The sequence below is a fragment of the Pygocentrus nattereri genome, chromosome 5, assembly GCF_015220715.1.
Source record: "Pygocentrus nattereri isolate fPygNat1 chromosome 5, fPygNat1.pri, whole genome shotgun sequence".
In the NCBI taxonomy this organism is placed as follows: Eukaryota; Metazoa; Chordata; class Actinopteri; order Characiformes; family Serrasalmidae; genus Pygocentrus; species Pygocentrus nattereri.
In genome coordinates this window covers 28,275,244-28,296,130 of record NC_051215.1, presented here as the reverse complement: position 1 = coordinate 28,296,130, position 20,887 = coordinate 28,275,244, and the positions used below count along the sequence as shown (strand labels likewise).

The 20,887-nt window shown below is 39.8% G+C and overlaps 1 protein-coding gene across 2 annotated transcripts; it reads left to right on the top strand.

Annotated features, from left to right (window-relative positions):
* The first annotated feature begins 769 nt into the window (after positions 1 to 769).
* On the top strand, positions 770 to 16,596 carry lrrc73 (leucine rich repeat containing 73). Of its 2 annotated transcripts, none has more exons than XM_037538838.1 (6): positions 770 to 1,337; positions 3,551 to 3,711; positions 4,333 to 4,455; positions 7,654 to 7,754; positions 13,644 to 13,839; positions 13,953 to 16,596. In XM_037538838.1, the coding sequence occupies exons 1-6, from the start codon at positions 1,066 to 1,068 to the stop codon at positions 13,973 to 13,975; spliced, it is 876 nt and encodes a 291-aa protein (XP_037394735.1). In that variant the 5' UTR covers positions 770 to 1,065; the 3' UTR covers positions 13,976 to 16,596. The 2 variants fall into 2 exon arrangements, with proteins under 2 accessions (XP_037394735.1, XP_017546146.1); XM_017690657.2 differs by having other exon boundaries at positions 771 to 1,337; positions 14,282 to 16,596.
* Positions 16,597 to 20,887: the final 4,291 nt, after the last annotated feature.

Below are 20,887 nucleotides of genomic sequence, written 5' to 3'. Positions count from 1 at the left end.
TTAGCAGAGCTCAATAACGCTGAGATTAATAATTGATCATCACATTGATTTATCAGTCTACTCAGGCTTTAGCAGAGCTCAGTAACACTGAGATTAATAACTGATCATCACATTGATTTATCAGTCTACTCAGGCTTTAGCAGCAATTCAATGTTTATAAGAAGCCACTGATTGATTTCGTCTTTATAGTATGTCTTCAAACACTACGCTGATTTAAAATAGTTAATAAACAAGCACTGATGGTGTTTCTTTTAAAGATGGTATATGTAAAATATAGCAGGTACGTATTGTAAAAGTATTCTAAAGGTGAAAGTTCCTGTATTCTGAATACTGCCTTTAGAAAATGTAAATTGAACTGAACACAGATAGTTACTTTATATATTCTGAATACATCAATGAAGTATCTGTGTTCGTGTAATTGTAAATGGAGGAACGGAAAATAATTGATCATGCTAAATTGCCACTAGGTGTGTGTGTGTGTGTGTGTGTGTGTGCCTGTCTGCCCTGCGACGGACTGGCGAACTGTCCAGGGTGTATCCTGCCTTCCGCCCAATGACCGCTGGGATTGGCTCCAAAATCCCCCCCCGCCCCGCGACCCTGAGGCAGAAGCGGCTTATAAAGTGTGTGTGTGTGTGTGTGTGTGTGTGTGTGTGTGTGTGTGTGTGTGTGTGTGTGTGTGTAACGGAAAATACAGCAGACTTGACCTGTGAATCGAAAGAATCGTTTAACCGGGAGTTCGATTCATTTAAACGGCCAGTTCGAAGGAATCGGCTCGATTAACTGAATCGAAATTAACATCATTAGTGTCACCGTCGACCAACGGTTTCGCCGTTCGTTATTTCAAACCAGGCTGCGCGCGCATCGTTGTCGCGTTCGATGTGTAATCGAGTAAGGCAGCAGAAACGGCTCGGTGTTTTCCGCCCGCTCTCGTTCTCTGGTTTCTTTTCTCAAATCGAAGTTTGGTGCCTTTTCGGTTGTCATAGTGAACCGGACCAATGACGACGACGACGCCGCCGCTGCCGCTGCCGCCGCTTCGCGCGTGACTCGCCCCGAGCTTCCGCCGACATGCTGCCGGGCTCGATCCAGATAACGGGCGAGGCGCTGTCCGGGGCGGAGATCAGGGACATCTGTGAGAGTCTGAAGGAGAACAGCGTCCGGCTGCTGTCCGTGCGGGGCTGCCAGCTGTCTGACCGGGACTTCGGCCGGGTGTGCCGCGGCGTGTCCGAGTCGCGTTCGCTGGCGCAGCTCAACCTGAACCTCGGCGTGGTGTCCAGCGGCAGTCGCGCCAAGCAGCTCGCGGACGCGCTCGAGGCCAACAGATCCATTCAGACTCTTTTGTAAGTGCCTATTTGAACCTTTATGTCTTCTAATTATTGTTTACGCGCGCATATAACGCTTGTCTAACGTTGGCGTGGGAAATGAATGGAGGACGATAATAAGTTTTTATGCGAGTTTGTAACACTGAAGAAGATGGTTCTTCAGAGTTTCTTCAGTAAAGACCGTGAGTGGCTCTGTTTAGAACCACTTTGGTTCTTTGCCTGGTGATATGGTTCAAATTGATGGAGGGTGTGTTGTATATGGTTCTGTGTAGTACCTTTTTGAAAATGGCTCTACATATCTAGTGCCTAAAGGGGTACTCCACTTATGACAATCTTGACATTGTTTTAATAGAACACTTATTGGTGCTATATAGAACAGTTTTTGAAAAGGAACCATATAGAACACATTCTCCATTTGTCCAAAGAACCTTTTCACCATACAAAGAATCATTTAAGCATGCCAGTGGTTGTGTTTAGAACTCATGGTTCCCAATAGAACCACTGCCTTTACTAAAGAACCGTCTTATTCAAGGGTGTAGAGCCATCATTCATTTACTTGAAACATGTAATGACACTAGCTAGCTAGGCTTCGAGCATATCCCTGCTGCGGGAAGAAAACCTCGTTTCTCCATTTTTGACATTTTTCAGTTTTTGATGTAGTTTGAAAATACCTGTTCCCCTTTACACTGTGTGTAATTTTCATGATGAATGGACCAAAATGACTTGGAAAGAAGTCTGGTTCCATTGACTTACATTAAAAGTAAAGTAGGGTTTTCCTTCTCCTGTAAAGTTACCATTTTGGAGATACGAGGTTTTGTTCAGACAACAGCGATAGGTTTGTTTGGCGTTAAAGTGACCTAAGCTGGATAGTAATGAGTTATATTTTCTCAGTTACAAGTACTTTTTATTGAGCTACAGTTTAGTCATTCACATGTAGTTCCTGTTAGAAAATTTCTGCCTGATTGATCCATTGAGATATAAGCACGGTCATCCAGAGTGGTTTGGTCTGAAATGGCTCATTGTAGAGGAACTTACAGCTTGGATTTCTGTACAGTGGTGGTGATAGGAACCCGGGATGACATGTCTACAGCAGTAATATAGCCATTTTGTTTGCTATCCAAAATGACCAGTGAAAGTGCGCATGTCTTTTGAGTGTATATATATATATATATATATATATATATATATATATATATATATATATATGGAATTCTAGAAGTACACCATAGCCCAAAAACTGAACCTCAAAGCTATCAAATTTCCAAAACCTCTCATCTCAAAGCTAATGTACAATGCCCAAAACGTATCTCAAAGCTATTGTAATTGTATTGCTGAACCCTTAAACTCTTTGGCCTCCTGGTTCCTATCCCCACTGGTGTGAATGATACAGACTTGGTAAGTTTCTCTAGAACGGAGCATTTCTCATCAAATCACTCTGGATGATTTTGTTTATGTCTTAAACACTAAGTTATGGAGAATGTTTGAAAAATCCCATTTAATTGTGGTGTTTCATTTTGCTCTATTGGTTCAGCACCTGCAGCACCTGGACCGCTTGGCTGTTGCTAACATTTCTGACTTTCAGGCTTTAGAATTTAGTTTTTTAGTCTGAAAGGATCCAAAAAGGGAAAAGCATTGAACTACCAGTTCCATCCTGAAAGATGCTGGATGTCCTAAAGAGGTTCAACTGCAGTTTTGTAGTGCTATAGAATTGAAGAGTTAATGACATGACATTTTTCCCTGCCCATATTGTCTATGGTAGCTAATTTTGCTTCTGCTTAAATCATAATTTTATTAAAGTAACAAGGCTTTTCCTATTTTAGACTACTGTGCTCTACCCACCCCTGTAGTGATGTAGTGTCAGCACAGGTCTATATAGCCTTGGATTATCCTGTGTCCAGCAATGGTGCACTGCACTAATAATGGTGTTGTGTGATAATAGGATTGTCCTTTAAGTCCCAGTCAGGCATAGTTCCAGCTGGCAGGAACAATATAGTATTCCAACTGCAGACACCTTTGAACATCCACAAAGCACATCATTAAATGTAATATATATTCTTTTTCTGTAATATGTCTTACAAGCCTTGTTCTGGGTCTTCTATGGCACCATTTCAGCAGTCCCTTCATTCTTAATGCCAGTTGAAACTAACAGGCTATATTTGAGTCTGCTCGTGTCTATATGTCTGATTAAAACATTCCCTCTTCCTCTGTCTGTGCTCTTCTCTCTCTTACAGTCTGCATGGAAGCCCTCTTTTAGATGCAGGGTTGGTCACCCTGAATACAGCACTGTCAACGCACCCTTCACTGGTGTCCTTGGATCTGGGGGATTGTATGTTGGGAGATGAGGCAGTTCAGCTGATCTGTGGCATGCTGCCTCCAGACGGAGCCAAGTCTGGTAAAACTTCACAAATACTCATGACAACGATCATGAAGAACCACAGAAAATGTGTTGGTACACAGTGCCAATACACTGACATTTCCCAGCTATGATATGTATTAACATTACTCAAATGTTAGTATTGAGAGCTGGATTGCAACCAGTGTTGGAACACTGGAACAAGATTCAGCTTCCAAGTTCATTTCTTTCCCTGTAGATATTATAAGCTCCAACCTAGCAGTGGGCAAAATGGAAAAAAATAGTACATCAAAACACAAAGAAAAATTTACAGTACATGGTACCTATTAAAATATTCTGATACAGAGAAAGTGCTGAAATAGTGTCATTTTTAAAAACTACTCATTTAGTCGTTGTTCAAAGTTTCACATACTGTGCTGCAAAATGTCCAATTAAACTGGACTAATTGTGCTCTCTTTACAATAAAACATGCAGTGGGTCAGTACTGATATTCACAATGTACTCATAAATGAACATCATATTTCACAATAACAAAAATGATCACAACTGTAATAAAATATCATTGTTGTACATCCCTACTTCAATCTAATAACAACTTTGATGCATTTTTAAACAATTTTCCTTAAGAAGGTCGTGCTCATTTATGATGTTGCTCTGCAGGTCTTAGGGAGTTGACCTTGAGTGCAAACCCAGCAATCACCACCAAGGGCTGGGCTCGACTGGCCATCGCTGTGGCCCATAGCTCCCAGCTACGGGTCCTTAATTTGGACTACAATCCCTTAGGTAAGCAGCTCGCGCCAGGCTGGGTAGAGGTCATATCAACCTTTACTTCAGGGGAAATAAACTCTGGTCCTGGAAAGTCAGTTCCAGCATTCCTTTTGGTAATTCTCTTACTCTGACAGATCCACAAAAACTGGCAATAAACAGAGGAGTTGAATCTGGTTTATTTGAGTAAGGAAGTCTCTGTGGTGATGTTGTCTTCATGTTTAGCATCTTAGGCACTGGAGCAATTTATTTGTCTGTGTTAATGACAGTGTACCATGACATTGTACTATGTATGGCTTTTCTCAGTTACATTAGTATGCATAATGATGCTTCATGAGCCTTATAGCATGGTAATATTTGTAATCCATTGACCTATGCTATAATGTGATATGTCTTAATTAGTGGTTTACCAGGGTATTGGTGTACATACAGAATATATGCTAGTGGTGTGTTAGTGTGTTGTGTTGGTATGAGTGGATCAGACACAGCAGTGCTGCTGGAGTTTTTAAACACTGTGGCCACTCACTGTACACTCTATTAGGCACTCCTACCTGTTCAGTCCACCTTGTAGATGTAAAGTCAGAGACAATAGCTCTTTTGCTGCTGCACATTTTGTGTTGGTCATCCTCTAGTCTCATCAGTGGTCACAGGACACTGCCCACAGGACACTGTTGGCTGGATATTTTTGGTTGGTGGACGGTTCTCAGTCCAGCAGTGACACTGAGGTGTTTAAAAACTCCAGCAGCACTGCTGTGTCTGATTCACTCAGACCAGCACAACACACATTAACACACCACCAACACATCAGTGTTACTGCAGTGTTGAGAATAATCCAGCACCCAAATAGTTTCTGCTCTGTGAGGGTCTATGGGAGTCCCTTTCTACCCTGAAGTACAGGGTAGAAAGGGAGCTAACAAAGTATGCAGTGAAACAGATGGACTACAGTCTGTAATTGTAGAGCAGCAGAGTGCACCTATATAGTAACTGGAGCTGATAAAATGTTTTTTTAGCCATTAATCTCTAAATAGCTGGCAACACAAGTGAGTACACCTCACAGTGAATGACTTGTATTGTTGTGAATGGGGACCAGGGCTGTTAAATTTGGTGTTTTGGGTACAATTCTTTCATACTAGTCACTGCATATTCAACATGGCACCTCATGCCAAAGAACTTTCTGAGGATGTGAGAAATAGAATTGTTGCTCTCACAAAGACGGCCTGGGCTATAAGAAGATAACTAACACCCTGAAACTGAGCTATAGCATGGTGTCCAAGGTCATACAGGGGTTTTCCAGAACAGGTTCCACTCAGAACAGGCCTCGCCAGGGTTGACCAAAGAAGTTGAATCCATGTGTTCAGCGCTATATCCAGAGGTTGGCTTCAAAAAATAGACACACAGTGCTGCCAGCATTGCTGCAGAAGTTGAAGAAGAGGAAGGTCAGCCTGTCAGCGCTCAGACCATACACTGCACTGTGCATCAACTCGGTCTGCATGGCCATCATCCCAGAAGGCAGCCTCTTCTGAAGCTGATGCACAAGAAAGCCCACAAAAAGTTTGACAAGCAGTTCAAGAACATGGATTACTGGAATGATGTTCTGACAAGACCAAGATGGCTCAGATGGTGTCCAGCATGGTGGTGGTAGCATCATGGTCTGGAGCTGCATGAGTGCTGCCGGCACTTGGGAGCTGTGGCTCATTGAGGGAAACATGAATTCCAACTTGCACTGTGACATTCTGAAGCAGAGCATGATCCCCTCCCTTCAGAAAGTGCGCTGCATGGCAGTTTTCCAACACAATAACGACCCCAAACACACCTCTAAGATGACTTGGCTTGCTGAAAGTAAAGGTGATGGACTGGACAAGTATGTCTCCAGACCTAAACCCAATTGAGCACCTGTGGGGCATCCTCAAGCGGAAGGAGGAGGAGTGCAAGGTGTCTAACATCCACCAATTCCGTGATGTCATCATGGAGGAGTGGACGAGGATTCCAGTAGCGACCTGTGCAGCTCTGAATTCCATGCCTAAGAGGGTTCAGGCAGTGCTAGATAATAATGGTGGTCACACAAAATATGGAGGTATACTCACTTTTGTGAGATGCTATATTATATATATATATATATATATATATATATATATATATATATATATATATATACACACACACACACACACACACACATACATACATACATACATATGTGTGTGTGTGTGTGTGGACATAAAACAATATGTTATTGGCATAACTGAAAAATGCTTTACATGCCAAATTTCCTTTCTAGACCTGTACTTTGTGCCACTCCCCTGATACATCCATATATATAAACTAAGCTACAAAAGCAGGCTATTTTGAATGTACTGAATCTGTGATATCATAAAAATCATTGTGTCTACATTTTTCTGCCTATTCAGTCTTCAGCCTACAGTAGTTTAGCTCCACACTTTCACACTGCTTATTACTTAAAAGATAAAGAGAGGGTGGAAAATGGTCAAGTTAATATAAATTATGATTTTTTTTTGTTTCAAACCACACAATTATTGACTTAGTTGACTTCAGGGGAAAAATATCAGACAAATGTAGTGTATGGGCTCTTTAACAGATAGTATACTAGCAATAAGAAAGCATAGGGTCATTAACTTTATTATTGCAAACCTATTCACTTTATTAACGCTAACTTATTAGCTTTGTTAATGCTAATGTAAATATAATTAACTAATGGTAACTTAATTATAATCTGATACTGAGATATATTTGAAATATCATAATATTAAATTTGATCACCACCACTCAGCACTAGTTTTGGCTCAGTTGCCCATGGAAATTTATATGGAAACTTTATAACTAAAACAAATGCGACCAAATATTGATGTTTTATTTGCCATTGACATTTTCCCTCATTGATTTGCTTTAGAATGTGTGGACAGGATGTAAGGCCAATTGTGTAGCCAGCTTCTTATACAGACTCTACCCACCTTGATAATTACTGACATAAGCAAGTAGGCTTGGTTTCCCTTGAGACCTGAGAGAGAAAGTGTTGGAGCTATATCTTTTTTTGTTTTGTTTTTTGCTGAGCATTGCTCTCCAGTGAATGAAATTGCCACACTAGTGTCCAAGCTGCTGGAGGAATGCAGTAGCAGCACTTTCTGGACTCCACGGATAACCATAGCATGACCTCTCTTTCTGTCTCTGCCTTTTTCTTTTGTTCCTCTTGGCTCTTAGGGGACCAGATTGCAGGAATGTTGGCTGTTGCTGTGGCTTCTAGCCGGACTCTAGAAGTTCTAGACTTGGAGGGAACAGGGCTCACAAATCAATCAGCACAGGTAAACAGTTCATTTGAAAGGTACATGAATAAACATGCTTGTAATCAAGAAATGGATTTTGCAAGATGTGCTTTAAATATTTTAATATTTCATAGTCAATGTATAATTCATAAGTTAATTTTGTATCTGATTTTTCTTTTCAACATTTGCATAACTGCTGTACTTTGGTACATGTTCATTATCACGACTCTCCTCTGTCTTTTTGGGGTTTTTACTTGCAGAGCATAAGCAATGTAGCCTCTATTCTTCTGCACATTTAATATGCTGCCAAGATTTTTATCACAGTATAAGCATCAGACTCTGGATAGAGCTTTTATCAGGCATTCTTAAGCTATTATTGTAATATATGCAGTACACCTTGTTCAAAGATGCATTAGTCAAAATTGGTGATACTCAGTCTTTACAAACTCTTTTTAGATCCATATACTAGACTGTACAGTACTAGTGTCAAGTTGATTTACAGTTAGCTAGCATTACAAAGGTTTAGTAGTGATTACTTTCTAATGATGAACTAGGCTGTTTAGTAAGGGTATTGCTTTACTTTGTAATGTACAAACACACACACACACACACACACACACATATATGTATAAATCAATGGATAGATAGAACACTCAAAGGACCCTTTGCATGATTAATGGGTCCTTTGCATCATAAAAGCGTTCTTCAGTTTGATGGAGAATGTGTTATAGCACGGGCTCTATATAGCACCAAAAATGATGTCAATCTTGTAACAACAGAAAAGCTGTTTTTGGTGCTCCCTTTATATTCATTTTTAAAATAGTAAATAGCAAATGTTCTAAATAATGCATGTAACACTTCACATGTGGAAAAATAATTATGTATACATTTTGCCTTTTTTACAGTGTTAGGCTCACAAATGAGTCAAATAAAGCAAGCTCAATAGAAAAATAGTATGCATTTAAATGAAACTCATAAGTAAAATTTTTGGCATCCTAGGTCATGTTTCTAAATAGTTTTTTCTTTAAGTCCTAGTTTTTTTAAAAGGTCTTGTTTTGTTGTTAAGAAGTTAAAAAACGTGGGTGAGTTTATTGTTGTAAATGATGTGAACGGGATGATCAAATGAGGATCATTAAGTAAGGACAGACATCCAGGCTCAAATATCTGCTCACATTTCGAATGTCTACTCACGGTATTCAAATGAGCAATCAACAGTGATTCTGCATGCAACCAACAGATACACTACTTTTTATCTTTAGCTATTCTAAGAAGATATGTTTAATTGAGAGAAAATACTAACTTTTAGATCAGCAGTATGACTGTAATTACATAACTGCATTATAATATATAATATAATATAGGTATAAACTGTAGGCTTCATAAGGAGAGAGCAGACCATATGGAAGTAGCAGAGTCAGAACATATAAACAGCATAAACTGAATTAGGCATACGCAAAAGACCAAAGTATGAATCTTTCCAATCAACATTACTGTACCTAAGCTGAAAATGCATGTTTTAAGAAGACAGAAAACGTGGAAAACAGAGGTTTAACTTCTATTGTAAACCTCTGTTATATTCAAGAACTGGTGGCTTCCTCTGCTGCCCAATAAAAACGGCTGAAACAGGACATATGACTATACTGAAAAGACTATACTTATTCTTTTCATTTCTAAATTATTTTTGGAGTCTTCCCACAAAGGGAGAGCTAAAGTTCATAGGTAGCTAATGAAAACTAAACCAGTGAAACTGTCAATCATTGTCCACTGGAGGGCATCATTGTTATAGTGCGAATTAGAGTTAAACACACACACACACACCCCTTCTAAGCTGCTTATCCTCCTGGGTCTCGGGGGGAAGGCAGGATACACCCTGGACAGGTCACCAGTCCATCACAGGGTGTTAGCAATCAATAGTCATTCCAGAAGATAGAGCTCAGGCATGTTGTGCGCTATATAGACCCACCTAAAAACCCCTAAAAACAGGATGTGATGTGGAAGTCATGCATGTCATGAAATAAGTATGTAATTGTACACTGGAACCTGCAGCGTCAATCTCTGCAGCATAATTTGAATCTTCCTTGTAGCTCATTGATGAGAGGGTTTTCCAAATTTTGGATTCTAAACTTTGTTAATACGCATTTATATTTGTAAGTAGAAAGATATTTGATTATGATTTGAATTAGACAATAAGCTCCAAATCTGTTCAACGAAACAAGTGCCTTGACATCTGCAGTAACATTATTATTGGTATTTAAATCCACATCCACATCTATGAAACAACAGACCAGATAGTTTAGATTAGGTTATATTAGTCATAGAATAAAACATTTACACATGTATATATACTTATGCATATCTTGCCACAGCCCATGATATTGGTGGTGTTGCAGGTAAATGCAGTGCACCTCAGCATTTTTGTTATACAGTCTTGTGAAAGTAAGTTACAGAGCACAGACTCCTCAACATTTTAATGCACAATTACTGTCCATTTGCTAAATTTAACATATTCAAATGAAATTAGAGTGTGCAAAATTTATGGAACATTTTATATTTTGTTAAACTCAGCAGATGAATAGAAATTATAAACCGAAATTTACAGGAAAATGTCATATTTAGGTCTGTTCCCTGTAGAGGATATATTAACTTGCTTTGAATTTTTTTTATAGAAAAGTAACAAAACAGATATCTGTAGAAATTGTGCTGTATACAGTGCTTCAGAAGGGGGCAATGTTGTACTTATTTAGCCTTTAAATGGGCCATGAGTGCAGTACGTCTGGGCACCTCTTATCTCCTCTTATCACAGAGTCAGTCCTGTCATTCTCCTGAGCCTTTTATGTGTGTACAGATGAATGCAGAAGCTGGCTGAGGACACCTTGTGGGTGAACACACCACAGCCAAGGACAGCCCACAGTGGTTGAAAGTGCATGATCAAAGTGCACTCCATTAGCAGTGACAGCCTCTCTTTCTCTCCGTGTCTCTTCCCCTCACGTGCCGAGTGGGTGAGAAAAAGATAGATAAGAGAAAAGATGTGTTCATCCCCTGCTGAGGAAGGTCAGCTAACCCTTCTGCCAAAGCCCTTCAGCTTGGTAATCTTACAGAAATTCGTGCAAGCTGGAGTTTGAAACAAGGTTGAGGCAGAAGTTTCAGCAGAATTTCAGCTTAGTGCTTTCCATAATGGTCTCATTTCAGATGATTCTGCCATTTTTATGTCAATTATCATCTCTGTCCCTCCACTACTGGAGACTGCTACCAAGCTAACTGATTCATTCTAGGAAATAGAGGACTATCCATCCCAAAACTACCATTTAAATCCATATGTTTGAAAGCAGTAGGGTCTGGCCAGACACTCAGTGCTTCAACCAAGCCAGAATGTAAATATCAAGACTATTTTTGTCCACTTTTTCTTGTTAAGCCCACATTTTCAAGGATAACAGTCTTTCACAACATGCATTTTAGAGATGCAGACACGCTGTTGGCCATTTATGCTTTCAGCATCTAAAAATAGCCTAAAAAGCTGATTTCACTTCTGCAAAAGTGTTTTATTTCAGCCAGTCAGTTATAATGTGTTACACCAAACACTGCTTTTTAGAGACAAGATATGGAAATATCTTCACATGAAGTGTATTTCTGTAGTATCACTTAAATAGACTCCACTGTGAAGTCAGGCAACAGACAAGACTGTCAGAGATGACTTGGCAATTTTGGAAAAAAGTTTACTTCTTTCAGCTGAATTTTGAAAGAATTCTCAGTTATACGAGGTGAGACCAGATCAGTAAACTGTCACATGCAAAAGTCTCAACACCTCAACACTATATTGCCAAAAGTATTCACTTACTCATCCAAATAATTGAATTCAGGTGTTCCATCACTTCCATGGCCACAGGTGTATAAAACAAAGCATCTAGGCCTGCAGACTGCATCTACAAACATTAGTGAAAGAATGGGTCGCTCTCAGGAGCTCAGTGAATTCTAGTGTGGTACCGTGATAGGATGACACCTGTGCAACAAGTCCAGTTGTGAAATTTCTTCGCTAATAAACACTCCACAGTCAACTGTCAGTAGTATTATAACAAAGTGGAAGTGATTGGGAACAACAGCAACTCAGCCACAAAGTGGTAGGCCATGTAAAATGACAGAGCGGGGTCAGCAGATGCTGAGGCGCATAGTGCACAGAGGTCGCCAACTTTCTGCAGAGTCAATTGCTACAGACCTCGCTAAGTCAGTAGAATGATACATGTGTATGTGTTTGCTTTCACAACAAAACCTCAGTGGTAACTTTGTAGAAGAAGGAAGAACGTTATCAACTTTAAAGTATATCAACATAATCAAATTTTATATTAGCTGAGCTATTTTGGATCAGCTCTATTTGTCCACTCATCATGAAATGTTCAAAGGATGTTAAAAAACAATGGTTTTTGGAGGTTTTGATATGACCCTATCTGATGACGATATCCTTTCATATATTGGGAGACTGAAGTGTTTGTTTTATCTGTGTTTTCCATCAAAGCAAAGAATGCATGCACACAAACAGGACAGAAAAGGAGTAAAAATAGCTCAGTGTTAATAGCTTTCACTCAGATACTGATGTGCTCAATTTCCTCCAGTACATCACCCACTTCGTTGTCCTTCATCCTACAGTATTGTGGACCATCTCTAGCGTTTTGGGGGCTCAAAAGAGGATTTTTGGGGGCCGCCCATCTTGCTTAATGATGTACTAGTAGAGGCTTACTAATAAACAATGACAACCACAAGGTGTCCAAATGATGTACATTTATAGGTGGCCAATTTGTGTATTAATGATGATTGGATGCTCGTTTGGGGTTTTAATCATTTAGAGTCTAAATTACAGACCTTCTCGTCTCCAGCTTATTTCAATCTACCCTGGTGGTGACACGTTGCTTTATCATTATAAATGCTTTACTTTCACATATTTAGGTGGAATGATTTTTCATCTTTGGTGACTCCTCATGTTTCATGTGATTGACTGGTGGCTATAAACCTCACACTTTCATATGCATTAGGATTAATCACCACCTGAACTCTGGACCTGGAGTAACAGAGAAGTTGTTAACCACGTCTGTGTTTGTTAGGTTTTGTGAAGCTAAAAGTCAGAAGGTCTCACTGAACCTGCCCAATTAGACAGACTTCTTCATTATGGCATAATCTTAAAACCACAAAAAACAAAACATTTTATCTTCAATCTTTTTTTCCTCTACATTTTCTTTTGCTTTTCTGTTTTTTTTTTTCTTTTTTGAGACATGATTAACTTGTTGCTTCCCCTCTATGAAAGTATCTTAGACCTTGTTCAGACTGCAGACCAAATCAGATTTTTAGCATATCCAGATTGATTTTTAAGTCTTAGCAGCAAATAAACACATGAAATCATCACATTTGGAGGTGGTTTCAGATACGATTCCAATCAGATTTTTACAGATGTGTCTCATTCTGGATGCTCTGGCCACTCAAATCAGTTTTCAAAGGGTGTTATTGTCACATACAACATGTCACACAACAACAGTCTCAAATCCAGAGTGACAGAAGTGCTGGGACTCAAGTAGAGTGCCAAAGATTCATACCCGAGAATTTTGAAGAGTTTGGAGGGTAAGATGAACCTCCATCTCTCCTGCATCTGAAATCCGTGTCACCAGTGTAGCTACGTAGTTACTGATGCCTGCATCGTTACCACAGCAACCCGTATCTGCACACACAAATCCCATCTGGTCACTTGTAAATGGCAGTGAATACAGCCATCTCAAAAAATCAGAAATAAGAAACAAATCTGGTTTGTCTGTAGCTTTGACATGATGCTACAATAATGACCCAGAAGTTGTTAGAGGGCCTTCTGGTGGCCACAGTGCCCTGAGCAGTTGCTTATGTCCCTTGTTAGATAGAGCCTGCAGTGACTGCATTTGTGTTCTATCCCGTGAGGTCTTCCTCGACATGGTGGAGAACTACCCCACGTGCCTGCGTGTGCTGGTGCTGGCTGAGAACGCCATCAGCCCCGAGTTGCAGCAGCAGATATCCGACTTGCTGTCTGAAGGCGAGGACGATGATGATAAGGAGGCCGAAGCCCGTGGCAGCTTTGTAGCACCCCGAGAGAAGCCCGCCTGGCTCCCTCACAGCAGTAAGGGCTGATCCACACTCTCTCTCTCTCTCTCTCTGCCTCACGCTCTGCTTCAGACTGTTTCAGTTAGGCTCTTTTACTTTTGCTCTCTTTTCTCTTTCTTTGTGGGAAAGACTGTCCAGGGGTCACCGGTTGACTCTGAAGAACAAGAGCCTTGGTGTTTAAAGTAATAAAGGGGTATTTGTAGCCTTTCTTGTGCAATATGAGAACAGATTGTATGCTTTTCAATAAGTAGAGAGTTGTTTCTGTATAAAAGCCAGTAAAAGAAGGTAGCTTTTAACTCTGTGTACCTGGTGAATGAACATAATCGTATATAAAGTAAATGAAAAAGGGAAAAAAATAACTGTAGAAAGAGAAGCAGGGATATAGAACTCAAAGTAGTCCTTTCCTTTCTTCCTTAGAATGACATTTTCATTTACCTGATTATCTCTGACCCTTTCAGGCTCCAACTCCCAGATGGTCCTGATGACATCAGGACTGGGTGAGAGCTTTTTGGCAGAGACAGAGATGTGATAACTGGAGCTGCCTTTGGTTTTAGGTTTGCACTGCACGCCGCTACCGCCAGACCACCTGTTAGCGTGCAACCACTCATACTGCATGACCTGTAGCACTTAGCGGTATACCGTTCAAAGCTGGCACAAAATGAAAACCTCGATCACCAAGTGACTTATGATACTCTATAGTGAATTATTTATTTTCCAGATGTACAGATTATTTATAAGCAGCTGTTTAAGCAACCAGTGTACTCTTCATTTGAACAGCTACGTAGGATTGTTGTGATGGCCTGATGTCTGAATAAATCTATTTACATCTTTTTTTTAATTGTTTTGTCCTGTTCAAAACTGTGTCTAGTTGACATTTCATGATGAACATAAAGGTATCAAAAGAGAGAAAGTATAATTGCAAGGGGAATTCCACCAGTTGTTCTGAATTTCTGCAGAATTCAGCTGTTTAGAGTTCTGTTCTAGAGAAACGACATTAGACGCTGATGTCTTTACAGCGGCAGTGATGGGAACCAGGGGTCGCAGTGTCTACAACACAAATATCACAATTTTATTTGCTATCCAAAACCATCAGTGAACATGGTAACATAGAGGAAATATAATAAACCATTTTCACTGGCAGTGCCCTTCATGTACCTTTCCACCATAAATATATAAAAAAATAGACCATAAAGAATCCCGAAAATTGTCTTAAAAATGTCGATCAGACATCAGGCAGCATTTCCATGACCATTTCAGGTTATAACTTTCTCTAAGGGAGCTTTAGAAGCATTAAACTCTTAGGACTTCTAGTTCCTATCACCACCACTGTGCACAATTCGGTCAGTAAGTTTCTCTAGAAAAGTGCATTTCACACTAAACCACTCTGAATTACTTGGCTTACATATAAACTGAATTTTTTAAAAAGTGGAAAATGTGGTGGAATTCCTCTTTAAGAAGAGTACATAGAGTACGCTTCTGCTATTACTGCAATGAGAGACACTCCGCACATTACAGAATTCACAGTAAGCATCTTTCTTTCCACAGTCCAGTTGAAGGTGTTATTGCTTATTGCCTAGGAGTGAATGTTAAAAAGTCTACACACCCTTAGTGAAATTGCAGAATTTTTGTGATGTAAAACCAGAAGTCATGTCAATTTTTCCATCTATAACAACCTTAAATCTAACAAAATTCAAGAGAAATACAGATAATTATTAGAAATAATAATAATAACAACAACAACAAAATCCTACAATACCCGGGTTGCATAAGTGTGGACACTCTTATAAAATGGGTGTAGCTGTGTTCAGAGTTAAACAATCACATCCAAAATCATGTCCAAAAATACATAGTATACATTTACAATCACTATATACTTACCTAGAGCAACATTAAATGACCTGGTAGATAACTGGCCACTCCTTGCAGGTGATGACAATCCCCTATATTCTGCACATCTGGGCTGTGGGGTACATAAACTGAAGTCATTTCTCACAAAAAAAAAGGATCAAAGCCCATCTAAAGTTTGCAAAATTACATCTAGTCACCTTAATCCATTAGATGTGACAAAGGTTTAAGATTTTGGCCTGAATTCCAGAGGATTTGTTGCAATAACACCAGGCAAGATAATGGATATTTCCAAATATAAAAATCTGCAGGCCTCTGTCAGAAAGCTGAAGATGAAGAGGAATTTCTAACTCCAACATGATGATGTAAGCCGTATCAGAGTCGACCTTCAGAAAAAGAAGCTCTGGCCCAGTCAGAACCTTGATTGCACATTGAAACATTCGATTGATCACCTGGCAAGTCCAGGAGGAATGGGAAAAATTGAAAAGTCCAAGTGTAAAGACTTATTTAATGGCTTAAAGAGGAGCTTAGTGAAGTAGTTGTGCACACATAAAAAGCAGGGGGTTTATTATTTTACATTATTTTGTTAATTATTCTTTTTTCTCATGAATTGCGTTGGTTGCAAAATCCCATTAAAGATGTAAACGTGTTTAACATGATTTATCTTAACATCACAAAACCCTGCAATTTCAATAAGGGTGTGTATTCTTTTTCTGTGTACTGTAGCTGAACATGGTGAACAGTCTAAGCACTTCAGTGTCTTCACATCAGATGCAGCATGGTGTTCTTGAAACCTTCTAAAACTCTCCTGATAACGGTGTCACATTTCAGTGCTGTTATGCTGCTCAAACAGCTCCTGTGCAAAGCTGATTAAGCTGTTTATACCATTCCAGGACAACTGTGATCCGATTAAAACTCTTTGTTCCAACCTCTTATGTTTCATGCGTTTCTAACCTGCCTCATCGGTTCTCCACAGCGGTGCAGCACCATGTTTATGAATGTATATGTTTTGGCATTCATCTCTATAATTTTTTCTTTGGTGTTACTGTTCTGTTTGAAGCTACAGACTGAAGATGTAATCCATAGCATGGGGGTCTTGAATAGGAGTATATGTTGAACAAAGGGAAAAGGACCGTGGTGAAAGTCTGAAATGAAACATGGCACTGAATTGGCACGGTGTACACGGCATGTAAGCTTTATTAACACGACACAAATGGGATTTTTACCTGTGTAGACAACGGTAGGGCACTGGAAGCAAGTGGAACGAGGAGGCAGTGTTTAACACCACAGACTCCAGAACGGTCATGCCCTCCACTGGTGGCAGCAATGATTCAACCTTCTGATTCGTGACTTCCCACAAGAAGATGATGTACAGTTTCAGGCCTGTGACATATTGCCTTTCCAAGATAACAGGCAAGACTCCCACTGAGAGTCTCTCCACTTCACTTTCACTCTAATCTACATCAATTGGCTCCAGTATGTAAGAACACTCATGTTCTTGGTAAGCAGTAGCAGCTTTAGCTGGAGCAGAATGCTCTGGAGTTTCCTCAATTTACCAGCTATTGTCAGTCTGATTAAGCAGCTCTCTGAAGAGTATCGGAAAACGAAATGGACACCATTGTGGGTGAAACTTTTTCGCAAAGCAGCTGCCAGGAAAGCCAAATAATACCAGAGGAACAGGCCTTCTATAATTAATGAAAGGGCTCGGAAATCTCCTGAGTTGCTAAGTGACCGAGACAAATGGAAGGCAGTATTTTTCCCCAGTCTCTAGTGGTGTAATGAATCGTCTTCCACACTAGTCTTCATCCAGGAGGTGGGTGCCAAAAATGATAAAGTACCAATTAGACCATTTCATTCCACAGTATGAACTTAAAGCTGCACGATTTTTTTTTCCTGTTCTAATGTAAAAGTCAGAGGTAAGAGATCGGATTTTGCCGTTTTTTTTGGGCCCACTTCATATTTTTGTTTTTAAAAAAAAAAAAAAAAAAAAAAACACTTGCAGAGGCTCTAAAAGAAGGTCCTGGCTTGATGTTTAGGTCTCAAATGAGAAATCAACATCATACTGATAAATATTTGATGACAATAGTAGACAATTCACTTACATCCTCAGAAGACACATCCTTCACCAAATTAAGAGCTCTCTTTAAAAACTCTCCAACTCACTCACGATCAACAGATTCATCCCCTTGGGGAAGGGGTCTGAAGTACAACCCACATCTCTAAATGTTCTTCCACATGTTATGGAAGAGAGGTCTCCAAATGCTCAAAACTTAGTGCAGTTTCAAGTTCCAGCCCAGAGTATTAACCCACACTCTTGACAAGATGGGAGGGTTTTTGTTGTTGTTGATAGTTTTAATAATAAACTGTTGTCCAGTGGGTGCTATGTGTAAAATGTTGGTCAGGGGCCGTATTACAGAACCTTCTTAAGACTGAAATCTTCTGCTTAGTCACAATAACAATTCCAGTTTGGACTGCATGCAGGACAGAAGCTATGACAGAACAACAGTTCTCAAGTTCATAATCTTATCCTAACTCCAGATGAGAAAACAGTATTACAGAAACATCCTAACTAGACTACATTTCCTAAATTCTGTCCTAACTAAGATAAACACCAGAGGAGTCTTGACTTGTTTTAACCCTGTTTCTATTGTTTTGTGCAGTGTCAGGCAGTCCAGTTCACTATAACAAGCATGATGGAAAACGGTGCTTTGACTTAGGTTTTTTTCTAACAGCGTTTAAAAACCCCAGATGCTGCAGACACGAACTCCACCGTCCTCTCTTATGACCTTCGTGTGTTAATGCTGATGATGAAATATTAGCGACGGTGGCGAAGAACGAGGAACGGAGCTGAACGTGTGTTTATTAGGAGGATTAATGTTAGCGCGCTCGGCTAAAGCGTTTGGAAAATGAAACTGAAATTGGACAGCGGCTCTGGTAAAAAGCACGAGGCGCTGCCACAATATTTTAACCTTCAGTTTATCGCGCTTAAGTTAGTTTTTAATTGTTTTTACCTTTTATGTACATCGGTAACGGTAGCTAGCTGCTTAGCTAACTAACTTGATTGCGTGTACGATCAGTTGCTAGGTAACAGACATGACGGTTGATTATCGACTTCTATGGAGCAAGTTAAGATTTCGTACTCCGAGATAAGATGCTGTAAGATAAGATATGATTCCTGAAACAATACAGTTGTTATGATTTGCTTCTGTAATACCGACTTGTGTAAAATCTTATCTTGACCTGTCAGCTTTTTAAGTTTAGACAAAAAGATAGGAAGTTCCTGTAATACGGCCCCGAGTGTGCAGCTCAAATCAATGATTGAAGCAACCGCCGCTGCAGCTTTGGATCACCTGCTGAAATGAAACGTTAAGTTAATCAGGGGCCTGAGCGCCGCTTCACAGCGCAGCCACAGCACTTCAGTCATGGAAATCTAATCTGAGCTGCGAATGAATCCAAAGCAGTGTGTGGAATTTTAACCACTTTTATAAATAAATTATATTCACTCCTGTCAGGACCAACCGCCTAAGCATTTTCCTCAAGGTGCCTACCAGTTTTAATAACAGCTTCACTGAAGTTGACCATCTTCTGATAAACTACACCATTCATGATCCATGTGCCTGTCTGATCAACTGCTCTTCACTGAAGTTGTAAACCTTACTGAACATTTCACCTACCAGTCATATCTAACATCCTGGATGTGTCCAACACATTAAGCAGAACCCAGATTTTTTTTGACACAATGTCACTAAAATCAGCAGGTAAAAGGCAAATTTTACACCCATTTTCAGCATCATTCACACAACAGTCCCATTACTACATCCCAGACAGTGGTTCCAAACTGCAGTCTTGTGGACCCCCTGCCCTGCACACTTTCAACATTCCCCACTCAAACACACCTGATCCAGCTCATCAGGACATGATCAAACCCTTTATACATTACATAAGGTATTCTGGAGCAGGATACACATGAAACTGCACAGTTTTATGCAGGATTTCACATTATACATCATCACAGTCTGAACAAAACCTGTCTGTTATTCATGAGATTTTATTTTTTTTAACTGAATTTGAAGATGCTGGGTGTCCTTAAGAAGGTGTAACAAATCACTTGGAGAAACTGATAAACAAAAAGAGATGCTGTCTTGTTCCATTCCTCTCTAGCCAGTTCTTTTCTTTCCCCTGTAAAAATGTTAGTTTTGGACATACAAGGTTTTGTTGTGACAGCGATGATTATGTACTAATAATATCCTCATATTAAATAAAATTTAACTTATGCACAGTGAAAAGCTGCATTCAGTACATGTGGCGGCAATTTTGCACCATTTCCCCAAAAGAAAAAATGTAAACACACACTTTATGGTCAGTTTGTGTGAACCAAGCTTCCCCATTTCCCTTATAAACTTGTACTACTTGTACCATAAACAGAAATCTAGCGCGGCCCAGAAGAGGACGGGCTCCGCTGAGTCCTCTCAGCGTTTCTTAGGAAGTTTTTCCTGCTCTTGTTAAAATAGTGGCCTAAAAAATAAAATACAAATAAAACAGTTTTTATCAGATGAAATGAGTAACGCCACTGATTTACTGAAGCCCTTTTAGTAGAGCAGGACTTTTCAGATATAATGCCCACACTGTGTAGACAAAACCTGTCTGGCTCTCAGGCCGATTCTACACACACAGCGTGACCACCTGGAGGCGCTCTAACATTAGCAACCGCACTGCCGGTAGTGCGACCAGTGACGTCACACCAAGAGATGACATGCCTCAAAAGAAGTGGTGGAAATGAATGGTGTCAGTACAAATGTAAGGAATCAGTTTAAAATAGTTTTATTTGTTTTTAAAATATACATATGAATATAGAAATTGAGAAAATAAAATTAGTTGAGTTTAACAGTCTTTTCTGTAGAATTTTTCTTTTCTAGGGTTTTTTTTGTTTCTTTTTTTTACAGGAAGGGGAAAAGAAAAAAAAAAGAAAAAAAAAGAAAAAAAACGAAGTCAGTCATTAAACAATGCGTCGCTACATGACCATGAAAGCTTAACGCTCAGGTGAGGCTGAAAGGAGACTCTACAAAGCCATGGAAGAACACAGTGCTGGGGGTCGAGAGGGTGGGCTTATAGGATGGGTGGGTGTGGTATGTTGGGTTTGGGGTGGGGGATGGGCAGAAACATTCAAGTTAACTGAACAGAAGGAGCACCATTTTGGTACAATTAAACAAAGGTGTGGT